Source organism: Stegostoma tigrinum, chromosome 4 (genome assembly GCF_030684315.1).
Source record: "Stegostoma tigrinum isolate sSteTig4 chromosome 4, sSteTig4.hap1, whole genome shotgun sequence".
Taxonomy (NCBI): domain Eukaryota; kingdom Metazoa; phylum Chordata; class Chondrichthyes; order Orectolobiformes; family Stegostomatidae; genus Stegostoma; species Stegostoma tigrinum.
Genome location: NC_081357.1, coordinates 113,704,214 through 113,719,255, shown reverse-complemented (window position 1 = coordinate 113,719,255; position 15,042 = coordinate 113,704,214). Strand labels below are relative to the sequence as shown.

At 38.6% G+C, this 15,042-nt stretch overlaps 1 protein-coding gene across 4 annotated transcripts in view; it reads right to left on the bottom strand.

Annotated features, from left to right (window-relative positions):
- Positions 1–15,042, bottom strand: part of mboat2b (membrane bound O-acyltransferase domain containing 2b) — a 114,820-nt gene that overhangs the window by 14,663 nt on the left and 85,115 nt on the right. For all 4 annotated transcript variants that reach the window (XR_007247580.1, XM_048531416.1, XM_048531418.2 and 1 more), the window contains 6 exons: positions 13,193–13,247; positions 7,960–8,143; positions 6,065–6,257; positions 3,477–3,580; positions 2,881–2,945; positions 595–727 (listed from right to left, as the gene is read on the bottom strand). Coding sequence is in view for 3 of the 4 variants with exons in the window: in XM_048531416.1 (XP_048387373.1) it covers positions 595–727; positions 2,881–2,945; positions 3,477–3,580; positions 6,065–6,257; positions 7,960–8,143; positions 13,193–13,247 (734 nt within the window). In the remaining variant the exon portion in view is untranslated. The remainder of the gene's footprint in view (positions 1–594; positions 728–2,880; positions 2,946–3,476; positions 3,581–6,064; positions 6,258–7,959; positions 8,144–13,192; positions 13,248–15,042) is intronic.

Genomic DNA, 15,042 nt, shown 5'->3' with positions numbered 1-15,042 from the left:
TGCTGTAACTGAAGTATAAGTGATGTGTATACCTCTTGCAATGCATTTTTATGACATATTGAGCACTTTATACATTGATTTCAGGCGGGGGGCTTATGTCTCGAAGCTTCGCGTGGTCAGGGTTTACTGTGGCTATGCATACCTCTTAATTATCCCGAATTTTTGATCAACCGGCACACTCCTGGTCACAGAGGTATCAGTTAATGAACGTCTACTGCATTATCAAATATGTGGTCACAGGACCTGTCATAGCTTGCAAGGACTTTGAACAATAATAACAGTGGAATTTCTCCTAGCCATCCAGCTCAAACTACATCCTGCCAATTCATTAATCATGCATGTCGGTCAACTGCATATAATTGAAATAAAAAATATCGATTAAATAAGATTGTCTATTGTCAAATTTATAATTTTAATTAAGTGAATTATCATTGCAGACATTCAAATTTCCATTTTAATAATAAAAATTATTATTATCTACTGAAAGAGAGTTTAGCCTCTCAAAAGCAAAAGAGAAGCACTTGAAAGCCGGAAATACTGCAGGTACAAGATTGCATCAAATGTCGAGAATGAAGTATGAAATGATTAACTTACTGCACGGGCTGCTAATGTCATTGGTATTCCTGTTAAAAACGTCATATAATATCCTGGATACACTCCATGCCACATTGCAGACAGTACAAATGTTGCTGCTGTTGGATAGTAAGAGCAGCGGTCATAGCAAACTCTGAAACAAAAGGCATTTAAATGAACGCACTTCAGGTAATTAACTAATTAATGTAAACAACTTCTCATTAAACTTGAGTCATTACCATTTGGCCAATTTCTTCAGAAGATTTAAAACGGCCAAAAATTAAAAAGTTCCTAAGCGATCCCTCTTAGAGTGTGGGGCTCAAGAAAGTGAAGATGACTCTCAACATTGAAAACATTTTTTTAAAAAAGCAGTTCCTTTATCTAAATTGTCCTGAGGTTACAAATTTAGAATCACTGGGTATTGGTGAAAGTATGAATGCCCAACAAAAATAATCTGATGTTAAGTTGTAGGTAAACAATTTCCCAAATTCGAAAATCACAAAAATTAACATTGTTAATATTTCCAGTTGAGTGACCTGAAATGTTAACTCTGATTTCTGTCCACAGATGCTGCCAGACCTGCTGACCTTTCCAAGCAATTTCTGTTTTTGTTTATCCGATTTCCAGCATCCGTAGTTTTTTGTTTGTTTTAAACAAAAACTGACGTAGTGAGGTAAAGCTAAACTGATGGCTTAGATATGGACAGTGACCTTGAGATAATAATTAATATTTTACTTGCCTACTTTATTTTTAAAATACCAAAACAGGCATGTAGAATAGTTTTCACATTTTGCTTAAAGCAAAGCTAACTTTTTTTTAAATACCCAGTATGGGGCAATTAGTTTTGAGTCACATTCCCATTTTGATGGGAGCAGTGTGTTTTAGTACCTTGAAGTGCTAAAGGTTCTCATTGTAACCGCATCATAAGAAGCTGCCAGAATGCCAGCTGCTTGCCTCAAATTAGAAAAATCAATACTTTGAAGCAGGTGTCTTTTATACACACTGTGTATCAAATTGATAAAAAGGGCTGAGATCTCCAACATGTACATTTATAACATCCACAATAACATGCATAATTGCAAAATCCATTACTAAGTGGTCATCTTTTCATCTGTGTTGTAAAGATTATTAGTATGTTCAGTCCATCACTCAACTGACAGGGTAGCAAATAAAGCCAGTGCCTGTCTTCAAATTCATTGAATGTATAATTTCAACAAAGAAACAATCCCATGTTAATTTTGGTTTGATTCACTGGGTGGAGATAAGTTAGGTCCTATAAAGTTGTTCGATCCTTATTCTTATAGAAACTACAGACTCTTTGTGCCAAATATTGAAAGTTCTCATTTAAAGCTCTATAGTTCTCCAAGAGTCTTGGCTGTTTACTTTGATTAACTTCCTGACTTTTGACTTTGAGTATTGAATGAACTGTTAAGGATCAGGTAGGGTCTTAAAAGTTGCTAAGGTGATTGCTGTGGGCAGTTAGGCAGGATGGGAAGACCATTTCTATAAAGTGGCTTAAATATGGGGCAGTATTTTCAGGGGATTCCTTTTGTAAATTAGGAACATGTCCCTTAAGACATCCCTTCCCTCTCTGAAAGACCCACCTAACTGCCCTCATATTCCCCTCTAGGTTTTTCAACTCCACACTCCAATACCCAGTTAGTCCCCCGTGAGGGACGGAAGTTCAGCAGTTAGTTTATCTTGGCCTACTCACAGCAGGATTGGCTTTTTTCTGATCTGTTGCTTCAATGCCAACTTTGCTTTGAGATATTTTGGTGGGGGAAGGAGTGTGACACAGGCCAGGTCCCTGCATAATTTTCAGCCCAATGTCTTGCCTATACCAGTTGTTTCTATAAATAATTCTATTTTATGAATAAACTAATAATTTAGTCTGTTAAGAAAGCATCTGGTTTGAATGCAAACCAGACTTTGGAAACTGCTTTGTCGGGTGAGTATCAATAAAATACTTGGGAAAGCTTCCAATATAATAGAATCAGCTTCTCCTTCGTGTAAATGAAGAAATGTCATTCTATGTTGCATAACAGGAATACAACATGACCAGCATCCTCCACTGCAGCATAGCAAACATTAAATTCTTCAGTTGAATATATTCTGCCAGTTCTGAAGGAGGGTCATTTGACCGGAAACATTAACTCTGATTTTGCTCTACAGACGTGCCAGGCCTGCTGAGTTTTTCTGGCAGCTTCGGTTTGAATATATTCTGCAGACGATAGATAGAACCAACATAACCACTACAGCAACTCTTGGTTACTCCTTAAATAAACTGCAGCTTAACAAGACCTTTACCTTTTAAACCACAGTGCTGTCTGTATATTCCAGTTGTCAATGAACATTTTAAAACTTGTTGCAAACTATGGAAAAAAATGAAAATGATCGATATTACTTTTACATGCATAGGATAAACGTGGGAACAGAAACCTCTAATGGCGCAGAGGGTATTTTCAAGTAGGCAATCAATTTTTCAATTTGGAAACTTCTTTATTCGATATCATGAAAACAAAGTCTAAGTTAGTTTCAATCATGGAACATCAGCATGCAATGTCTTAAGTAGTCGAAGTATATCTTTGCGTCACAGAAGACGGAAATGGAGGCCACAAAAGGAACTGACACTTATTTTATGTTATTCATGCACACTTGCTTATTTCAGATGTTATTCCCATCTCTGACTATATATACCTCAGGAATATTAAAAGGGCAGTGAGTAGGATAACCAGCCTCTTGGTTACAGGTACAGTTACCGGAAAGGAAAAGTATGCAGTGTGTATGGGGTCAATGTGTGCAGTTGGTTGGTGAATGAATACGTGCATACACCTGGCGTAGGAACTGCTACAAGTAAGAAATTGCCTAGTTTTTAAAAAAAGGCAGCCACAATGAATTCTTACCTCAATGTTAACAATATTTAAATTTGAAATCAAGTCCCAACTGGCATTGCCTTTCTCGTCATAGCCATTGAAGCCAAATCCTGCAGCATTGTTGATAGCGTCAGCTGTTCAAAATAAAATTGAATATGATAATAGCACTTATTTTAAAAAAATCAATGAACTCCAAAGCTTTTCTTCATTATATCCGCATACATATACAAGAATTCCAGTCAGATATAATTCTCTAGCCTGGTTGCATAAATGTCAGTGCTAGATTTATTTTTAAAAAAGCATAAAGGTAAAAGCAGATATTTTGATTCAGTCTTAGTGAAAGCTTCCAAGCAGACATCCATATTTGGACCCCAGCTAAGCAATATATTTGGCCACCGCTGCTCTCATTAGGCTACTGCGCAAAACTCCCCACCATTGCAGATTGCACCATTTGGGTCTATATGACAAAAGCATCAAAATTGTCTCATCTGTGAAAGCCAGGAACTACCAGGCAAGCCCACCCAACATGTTAAACTTTCAGGGGATACCAGTCTTTCTTTATGAACTGCATTTCTCTCTGGCTCTGGTGAAGGTCAATTAGTTCAGTTGTCTGGACGCACGGTGTGATGCACAGCAATGCCAGCAGCATGAGCTCAGTTCGTATACCAGCTGAGATTAGCATGAAGATTCCGCCTTTACAGCCTCACCCCTCACCTAAGGATTGGTGACACTCAGGTCAAACTGATGACCAGTCGTACCTCTCTAATGAGGGAACAGCCTGATGCTACAGGTGGACATTGGTGATTTTACCTAGTTCTTGTCACATTGCTCTTCAAATTCATTTTATCCATCTTTACTGCTTGACCTCCAATCCCACCAAACCACTGAACATCCCCTTCCCTGGCTGACCCTGTGCTAGTTAACATTAGAAATGTCTCTATCTTCAAGCTTGTTACCAAACTATCACCCTATTCCCCTTCCTTTTCAATTGTTCTGTCCCTTCCTAGAACCACACAAGGATCTTGGGTACAAAAACAGAAATTGTTGGAAAACTCAGCAGTTCCGGCAGAATCTGTGAAGAGAAATCAGAGTTAAGTTTTTGGGTTGGGTGACCCTTCCTCAATTTCTGTTTCCAATTGACAGTATCCACAGTTCTTTCATTTTTAAAAAATTGAGAATCTCTGGTATCTGCAGCTTTATGGTCAGCAATGACAGAAATCAAAGTCACAGTCGACATTTATGTTAACTTCCCTTTCTCTTCCTTCTCCACATCCTTAAGATTTCTCCACAACTGGCCATATGATATATTCTGCAATGTTGCTCTTGTGTGGTTCAGTTTGTTTTTGGACTGTCCTCACTAGATTTCATTCTTGCTTGAACAATAGAGATAGCATCTCCAGCAATAGCTTTTCTTTCAACACGACCTCCTCCCCATTTTATCACTTGAACAACCTAACCTCTATCAAGACTGCCAAGAATTTTTAAAAATTGCATGATTTTAGTTGATTCAAGCAGCTATTTTTGTAATAGATATTAATTTTATTAATAGTGATTATTAATTTTAAACTAGCTACAGAGAATTGGGAGAGTTGGAGGGAAAGTAAAAGGGCCGTAAACTTACAAGACTTCCTCAGACATACACAATTAAGATGCAGAAAATGTTACAAATTAGATTGTTTGATAAATTTGTGGTTAATCATGATTGATAACATTGCTAGGTGTCAAATATGCACTACAGCTGTAGCATTAAAAATATAACCAAGTAAAGTCCTGTATAAAAAGCTCCAGGTTAAGATTTCAAAAATATTTTTGATATTTATGCAACATTCAAATGTGTTAGGTTAGAAACAAATCAACTACTGTGAGGATAATAAAATGTGAGGCTGGATGAACACAGCAGGCCAAGCAGCATCTCAGGAGCACAAAAGCTGACGTTTCGGGCCTAGACCCTTCATCAGAGAGGGGGATGGGGGAGGGAACTGGAATAAATAGGGAGAGAGGGGGAGGCGGACCGAAGATGGAGAGTAAAGAAGATAGGTGGAGAAGGTGTGGGTGGGGAGGTAGGGAGGGGCCTGGACTGACCTATCCCCTCCCTACCTCCCCACCCACACCTTCTCCACCTATCTTCTTTACTCTCCATCTTCGGTCCGCCTCCCCCTCTCTCCCTATTTATTCCAGTTCCCTCCCCCCATCCCCCTCTCTGATGAAGGGTCTAGGCCCGAAACGTCAGCTTTTGTGCTCCTGAGATGCTGCTTGGCCTGCTGTGTTCATCCAGCCTCACATTTTATTATCTTGGAATCTCCAGCATCTGCAGTTCCCATTATCTCTGAAACTACTGTGAGGACTTTGATCAGAAAAGTCCTCATTCACTCATCACGATTAACAAAGTTGAATTAACCAATTTATGCTATACAGGAAATCCAAAGAATTAAAAGCTACTATTAGTTATCTAGTTTATGGTTTTAACCACTTGAGGTCGCCATTACACTGTTCCAGTCTGCAGAGTTACTCCCTTAAAATGGATATTCCTATTTGTGGAATGGCTGAATAAGTGCTTTCAAGTATTTAAAACATTCATAAAAAAGTCAACGCCCATCAAAAACATTTGAAGTGCTTACCTAGATTCCAAGCAAAATAGTATTTTGGCCTAGCGGCCAATAATGAAAAATACAGGTAAAGCACTCGACTAATTAAGGGAGCTGTAGTCACAAAAGTTTCATCAATATTGTGTTCCACTGGAAATGCTTTAGTAACTGTCAAATGAAAGGACAAAGCAATCCCACAAACTAGGAGCTTGCATAGTACAGGTACCTGAAAGAAAACAGAAGGAAATTGAACATTAATGTTCATTTTATCAGGCGCCACAGCGGCAGAGGAGCAAACGGATCGAGTACCGGAGCAGTGGCTGAGTGAGTCCTGGACAGGGGCTGGTAGAGCATGGCCTTGTGTTCTGGGGTTGGCGGGCATGGACTCATCATGTTGGAGAAGGGCTGGAACTTAAGTACTTATGGTCACTTTTATCATCATTCTGGACCTCTTAAAAAGTCTGTTCGCGTCTAATCTATTTTTTTAAAATTCTAACAACACTTAAAGTATCTATACTTAAGTAGTCGGCACCTAAGATAGTATCAGGAGGCATCATGGCAAACTTTTCACTGCACTTATTCCAGAGTATCTGACAGTAAAAGCTGTTCTGATTCTGAAAACCAAAGTGTATTTGATATTTCTCATACAATTGCTAATCATTACTTACAATAGCTTTGAGAGGCAAGATTCTCGGAGGATGGGAAGGTGGCCCCCACAATACGGAACATTGGCAGTTAGCCGATAGACTTAAAAAGCCTACATAATACATTGTGTGCAGGCTACACAGAGTAAAGTGGGCCTTTCTCTCCTGTGCAGTCCCAGTTTGAGCAATGCCCCTTCCTGTAATATAGGGGTCAGCCAGGTGGTGGGTGGAAAGGTCGTAGCCCAGCCACTCCACCCCCGCCAAAACCACATGACAGGTGCACATGCAGAATCACAAAGTTTCATGGTCTCCGAGTAATATCCATGATCCAACATAAATCAAGCTGATAAAGCATTTGATTTCTTTCCCCACTCAATAAAAGGTCATCTCAAATTTCCCTCCTGAATGTTCATTATAACTTTGTCGCTTGTCTAATATGACAAACAATCCTCTTCGGCTCCTGAAGTTTGGAAAAAGTAAAAGGACAGATCAACTAGTTGTGTAAGTGACCTCAATCGGAGATGTCCAACAACGTAATTTTCAAATTATATAAATTTGTGGTAGAAGCTTCAATTGATGGACTGTCATTGTCGTGATAGCGTCCATAACTCTAGGCCAGAGGTTTAAAGTTCCACCTGTTCCAGACACATGGTATATCAGAACATATACAGACAGGTTGATTTAAAACAGCTACGGAGAAGGGTTCAACTGACTCAGATGCTGCAACCAGGAAACCCCAATAGAAATCATTCAATTTAATTCAAGTTCAATTTAATTATCTAAAAGTGAAGAATTATAAACTAAAAAAAATTAGAAGCTTCAATTGAAAGGCTCTTGTGGCACAATGACAGAGTTCCTACCACTGATCCAGGATGGCAAGATTCAAGTCCCACCTGCTCTGGAGGTGATCAAGAAGTTGAGTAAAAAATATCAAGAACCTTCAATTGAACCCATCAGGCCTCCTACTGGCAACGGGTGGGCATTTTGGATTAACAATGGTGCTTAAGGTGGGCAATAACAAATTGGTGTAACAAAAGAAACACCAAGACTTTACTAAATGAAATACAGATCTAAAACAAAATTATTGATATCTACATATTTACCTAGTGCTTGGAAAACCAAAATGCTAAATAACATGCTGTTATGTCAAGAAGAGACTACAAGAATAACTAACTGAACAGTAAATTAAATCAGGTGATAAAACAAATGTAAAATAGACTCAGTCTATCAGTTTGTTGCTTTCCAAGAATGAAATTCTATGAAGAAAGATCAGTTAAAACTTACCAAAGGTGAAGGTTCACTTTTTCCACATTGTCCATTTACTTTTCCATTTACTTCTGTGCACTTCACATGCAATGTCCTGCCTTCAATGAAAGCTGTATAGTCTTTGTATGTATATAATGGCCCTGCGAGGATACCCATGAAATTACAATTGTAGCTTAAGTATTCCAGTAGACTTGGCATGGTTCTGGAATTCAAAAACCATGGAAAACAGAAAAGGTGAATAGCAGTGTGTAAACCCATAATTATCCCTACACAATACTTTCAGCAACTTCAATAAATGAGACTCAAAATTTTCTTAAAGCTGGATGTATATTGAAAAAAATTCTTATAATAAAAACCAGTGGGTGGGAAAAAGCATGCTGAGTAAAAAGCTGATGAGTTGAGCTTCTAATGAAAAATGCAAGATTTGTAGCTTTATTTCTAAATTGAGAATTTGTTTACATCTAATTTCAATTCAAACTTGCTACGTTTTGGGTCACATCATATTGCAGTATAACAGTTACTGCAAACAAATAGACTTTGTTTAGAAAACCCAAAATACGCACTTTCAGATTAATCAAATGATGTCAGCACCTACAAAACAGGAAATTAAGGCAGCAGAAACTTTAATGAAAATTACTCATGTTTAATAATAGTTAAAGATACAAATTCACATCAAGGAAGTACATTAGATATACAGTGGGATCACTTTAAAATTTTCCTCCAGCAGGGTTTACTAGAGAACAACACATAATTTGGTATCTCAGTTATATGAGCAAAAAAGAAAAAGAACAGTTGTAATGGCCACACTGCAAACATTAGAATTTACCCATTTTACTGGTGCGGGATATGTGTTAGTTGGAATTAGGGCCACTACCCCACGAACATACCCACTCTTGACACCTATGACCTCATGCAAGCGCAATGTCACCTTCTATCCAGCATTCCAACCACTTCCTCCACTACCCACAATTTTTACTGCTATTCTTCACGGCAAGACATGCACCCCATCAACTTCCAAATGGTCCCTCACACAAAGTACAATGATTTGGAATAGATGTATGCACATTCACCCAGTTTACATGTAGAAAACCAATGAAATCCTTTGGTAACATGACAGTCTTTAAAAGCTTGTAAAGTCATGTACATCTTTCCTCAAAAGCCTGTCAGTCAATCAAACAATTTCTTTCCTTACATGGATGGTTTCAACAATCTAACGAAAACTGTAGGCTCAGCTTTTCTCAGGATTTATTTTGTTAATCGCTGACTGTTATTTACACAAGATAAAAGGTGAGTAAAGCGCTTGTACTTTCTTCCATTGATTTTTTTAAAAGTCAGATTTATTGGTGCTTTTATAGCATATAATAGCATCACATTCTTAAGGATCCAGAAAAGGTTATTTTTAAAGGTTTGCCACACATGGCATTGTTATTATAGGAGGGCTACATTGGTTCTACAGAGAGTTTATACTGGTTGAATGGTCATGAAAGTGCGATAAGTTGGTGTGGAGAGTATGATTAGCCATAGGTGGGCCAGAAGTTAGCTGGGAGTCATAGTGAAGATATTTTGAAATTCTCCTTTGAAAATGGTCCACTCATTCAGACTATGGCTGATGCTACCTGAAGGACGATGCACAAAGCCTTTAAGAAGTTGGCCCAATTCAACAAAAACTACAGCGAGAGAATTTGCGCGGCATCTACCCCAAACAGATGACAACCAGGTCACGAATCAGGCTGTGGACTCACTATCTATTCCAAAGATTTTGCAGTGCTGGGAATCAGGATGGTAATCTTGGAATTGGGTCTCCCCCATATTTTAAAGTAACAGAGTCCACCAACTTTATGAAAAACCAACATGTTGATCCTTCAACAAAATCTACCAAGCACAGATAACTACATTTCCAGGGATATCACTCCAAACAAATGTATTTCATCTTTATTAAAGATGATCAAATTTGATGAATTTGACCTCAAACTTTGCACAGCCATCACCTTTCTTCGCTAATTTTTTTTGCGGCTAGCATAAAAATCTGCGGAATTTCAGGGCTACTTTCAGAGCTAGGTATTATATGTTGGGGGAAAAAGAAAATCCAATACACTTTTACTAACTGCTGCACTGACAGCAGACTATGCATACACAGTGGGCTAAGAATTCTTTTCCTGGGCACATCAGGTATCCTCTCTCAAAGCCAACTTCTGAAAACTCAAGCACAATTTGGATTGACCCAGACACACCAGACATTTTGGGACATTTTCCATTCTGCTTAGCACCACGACTGGCTACCAGCCCTATCCACTCTGAAAACTGCAAACCTGGATCATTGGAGAGCTGTCAGTTATAACTCAAATGATTTATTTTCTACCAATGAAAAAAGTGGCACTACTGAAAACAGAGCTTGTCAAAAATGCAGGCTATTGAAATTCAACCAGGAAAGATCAGCAGAACTAGAAACAGGAGCTGAGAGATAGCCAGCTGCTACTCTTTTTCATCAAACATTCATGATTCTTCACCTTAACATGAATTCAGTTACAAGGAAACAGCCACCAATATTGTAGCATAGCCTAATTTTCCTAATGTTCTCAAATTCTAAATAGGTGCTGATTCAGGGCTGGAGAGAAACTTGCACTGGAAAAGGGAGGATCCAGTTGTCGTGCCAATGACATATAGAGGGCTAGGAGAGAAGTTTTGTTTGAGGATGAGCAATTGGGGTTAAATTTTTAAAAAGGACCATAAAAAGGTACACATCTCTTGATTACTACCTGGAGGTACAAGAGAAGTCACAGGGTGACTAAGATTACAGTTGAATGTATGGTTCAAAAAGATCAGTTTGGGAAAAATTAGTATCTCTGGCACGAATATGGTCAAAAACAGGAGGTGTACGATTGGGACAATCGCCACATGAACCATGCTGGGACCAGTGTTCTGGCATGTTAGACATCTGAGCCATGTTCTTGACAACATCAGCAAAACTAAACCTCAGGGCAAGTAGAGATGTAAAATAATAAATCTAGGGTTCCTAACTTGATCCACATCCAAAAGAACAAATTGGTGGTGGCGGTGGAAATGAGAACAGCTTTGCTGAACTTGGAGCTCTGAACACCAGTCAAGAACTATTTTTCATTTTAATTATAAATGCCACTTGGATCATATGATCACAAGACTGTAATCACAAGACTGACTTAAGAAATGAAGTTCTTTGAACAGAATTGCACAAGAATACATGAGCTAAAGACAGGAAATTCCAAGTGAAATTGATGATCAGGTTGAACATAAACTATTTGTTACAAAACTCTGATAGTCCAGGAATAAAAGTTTAATATATAAACATTTTTAAACACGTTGAATTCAGATAGCATTCAGGTTCAAATAATTCGTCATTTGTTCTTTGGCGGTAAAGATGACCATCTTTAAAGGTCAGAGATGTTGAGGTGGCTTTGATGTATATGTAGCCATTGCCTATGGCCAATCTACACCAGAAAGTTCTGCGATAAGTGGGACAGGATATCGCAAACAATTCTGAGAGTTGCTAACCCAGGGCTTCTTCTCTTCATATTTTTCCTCGGCTTTAGATTTTCTTGTAACATTTCCTTTCACTCCTGTGACAGCACACTCCTGATAGAACCATGGTTTGCTTTGGTAATGGAGCGTAAGTAGTCTTTGCTACATGATCAGCCCAATTCAGTTCTGGGAGTCTCCGCATCATGTAGATTGTTAGCATGCAAGCTTAGGTGAGCACTTGCATCTGCACTTTGTCCTATTATAAAAAAAGTTATTCACTCATGGAATAAGAGTGTCACCAGCATTTTTAGCTCATCTCCAGCTGCCCTTAAGTTAGTGAAATGCTGCCTTCTTGAACCATTGTAGTCCATGTCCTATAGGCAGACCCACAATGCTGTTAGCGAGATTTCCAGATTTTGACCCAGCAGCAGTGAAGGAAGGGAAATATATTTCCAAGTCAGAGTGTGGCTTGGAGGGAAACTTGAAAATAGTGGTGTTTTCATGAGTATGCTGCCCATGTCCTTCTAGCTGGAAGAGGTCATATGTTTGGAAGTGCTGTCTAAGAATCTTTGACAAATTTCCACAATGCATCTTGTCGAGAGTCATAGCCATGTGTGTTCAGTGTCAGTGATGGAGTGAGTGGATTTTTGTGGTGTATTGCCAAAGATGCTTTGTCCTGAATGGCATCAAGGCTCGAATGTTGTCAGAGCTGTACTCAGGCAGTTGGGGAGTGTTCCGTCATAGTCCTGATTTGTGCCTAGGAGATTGTGCACGGGCTTTGGGGATTCAGTGGCAAGTTACTGGTTATAGTATTCCAAGCCTCTGGCCTGCTCTTGTAAAATACACTTTCTACATGGCACGTCCAGTTGAGTTTCTTGTCAATGGAAACCCCCAGGATATTGTTAGCGATGATAAAACCACTGAATGTCAAAAAGGTCGGTGATCAGATTGCCTTTTATTGGAGATGTTCATTGCCAGGCATTTGTGTGGCATGAATGTTACTTGCTACTCGTCAGTCCAAGCCTGGATATTGTCTTGGTTTGTTGGATTTGAACATGGACTGTTTCAATATATGAGGAGTTACAAATGCGCAATGTGCAGCACCGATCAGCAAACATTTCCATTTCTGACCTTATGATGGGGGGAAGGTCATTGATGAAGCAGTTGAAGATGATTGGGCCTAGACGCCTGATTTCAGAAGTTTCTGAAAACAGTTCCAGTACAATTTCAGTGAACAGACAGAAAACTAGAAACCCCAAAGCCAGGTTGGTTGTATGAAGGGAGGAGAGAAAGAAGAAAAAACCTAAAGGAAAAATCTCTTTCGTTATCTGTACACTAGTCTAAATTGTGGGTAATGTGTTTACAGTTCTGCAAGTTTACTTGTAACGTACTTTTATTATTCAGTAAAACAGAAATCCTCATGCGCATACAAGTAACTCATCCTTTCTTCAGTATTTAAAGGAAATTAGTAACTTGAGCAGCTGCAGTGAACTCCTTTTAAAGCATTTTAAAACACGCGACTCTTCAAATTTGGTACCGGTAACATACATATTTTATTGCATGTCTATGGATAAGCATTGGTTCATATTTTCTCTTATGGGGCATTAAGGGTGAACTATCACTTGAAGCAGGATGTATAGGTTTCCTATGTGTTATAAAAAAAGTTACTATTCTGGTAAAGGAATCATGTATTTTTCAAAACTAAAACAAACAACAGTTGCTCAAAACTGGAAAAACTAGTACTTTAGCCACTTACCGAATAGCTAAGGATTTTTGTACTGGAGTCAGATGCTCTTCTTTTCTTGCCATTCCTAAAACGGATATAAACTAATTAACACAGAAACCCATAATTATCACAGGATCATGATCAGAGTTGAAGAATATCTAAAGACAACTTTTGAGATACCAAAGTTATGTAAAACAGACATTTGATCAAAATATCATGACTCGTGCTTATATAGAAACAATAATGGCAGAAAATAGTATAGAAATGCAACTGGAGAAAGGATTTCAGGGACAAAGAGCAAATCTACTTCCTGGAAACACCTCCTGAACGTATGGTTGGAGTTGCAGCTCTCAGTTTGAGCTCATCAGCCATACAAGAGCACACAGAACCCATAACCAGTGGTGCAAAATTTCATAGGGATAATCATACTTATTAGCAAATGACTGTGATGACATTCTTGGACCTCAGTTTTAAAATATAAACACCCATTCACCAAATAATTAATCCTATATCAAGGGAATACAATTGTGGACATGTCCCCCCCCAACTAAAGACAAACTATTGATAGTGTTGACAAGAGAAACATGTAGCTAAAGCTTATCGTCTTGCATTCATCAGGACAAACAAGCACACCAAATTGCATGCTACCAAAACAATCTTTTTAACTACAAGAGAAAGGTGCTGATTGACTAATCAGAACCAAATTGCCAACCAATAAGTGTTGCCACAGAGAAAGCATCAGGGAACAAAAAAAGGCACAGGGCTCGACCATCCTCCTTCTGTTTGCAGAGAACAGGTTCGAAGAGATAATTTATGTTGCTTGTAGTGTAAATAAACCATGTTATGAGTTACACAATCTTGAATAGTTTTTCAGTATAGCTATTTGTGCACTCAGACCTATATTCAGCACGAGTTGCCCAAATGAAGAATTGCATTTAGCAGTAAACATTGCCTTTGCTTTTACAAACATGGGCTACTTAATTACAGTCTCAGTTAAGCTCATAAAATGTAGCTCATTTATACTTGCTTCAAGCAACATACTTCCATACACGCAAATCCATTCTCTGCAATGAAAAAGGAAAAGATTCAAATCTTGTGTTTTAGGATTATTGGAGGGCTCAGAATCTCAAGCTGCCCGTTACCTTCTCAATTGCAACACTGTGGCCAGTTAGAAAGAATGCGCCAACCAACCAACCAGCCAATCAGCACCCACCTTCCTTTTCAGATAAATTGGAAATTTGGCATTCTAGCATTTGTCCTGCTGAACGCAATAGAAAAAGCTTCAACAAAAATCTGAATATTTCAGCGAAGTACCACGTGTTAAGATTTCGGGTCCTGGTGGTGTACTATTAGGGAAATGGAATGTCACTTCAGCACAGGTGCAACATAAATGCAGGGACTTCATATTCTGTTCCTTAATCCTTTGCTGGCAGAAGTTTGAGCACTGTGCTTGATAAGGCAAAAGAAGTTTTGTCAGACAACTTGGTAAAAACACACAAGGGATTGTGGAAATTAAAATTAGCAAAAACATCACTAAATCAGTGGTGAGAAAATTTATTTGGAATAACACCACACTCTTGACCTTGCAAATATATTTGTGGTGAAGGCAGACAGAGATCATCCTGCCAAAGAACAATGGGCAGCATAACTCGTCACTCCCTGAGGCTTTGTTCAAAGTAAACGTTTCCAAATTCTAACTCTATAAATGAACAGTGTTTTAACTGATTTGTCAAGTACAGCAATGGGATGTTAAAACTGCTCTCAATAAGCAGAGTTGAATAATGTAAAAGAGTAACCTTGGCTCTTTAGGTTCATCACCAGTTAGCAGAGCAAAGAAGCATTAGGAAATGGGGGCAGAGCAAGAGCGACAGCAAGCACGA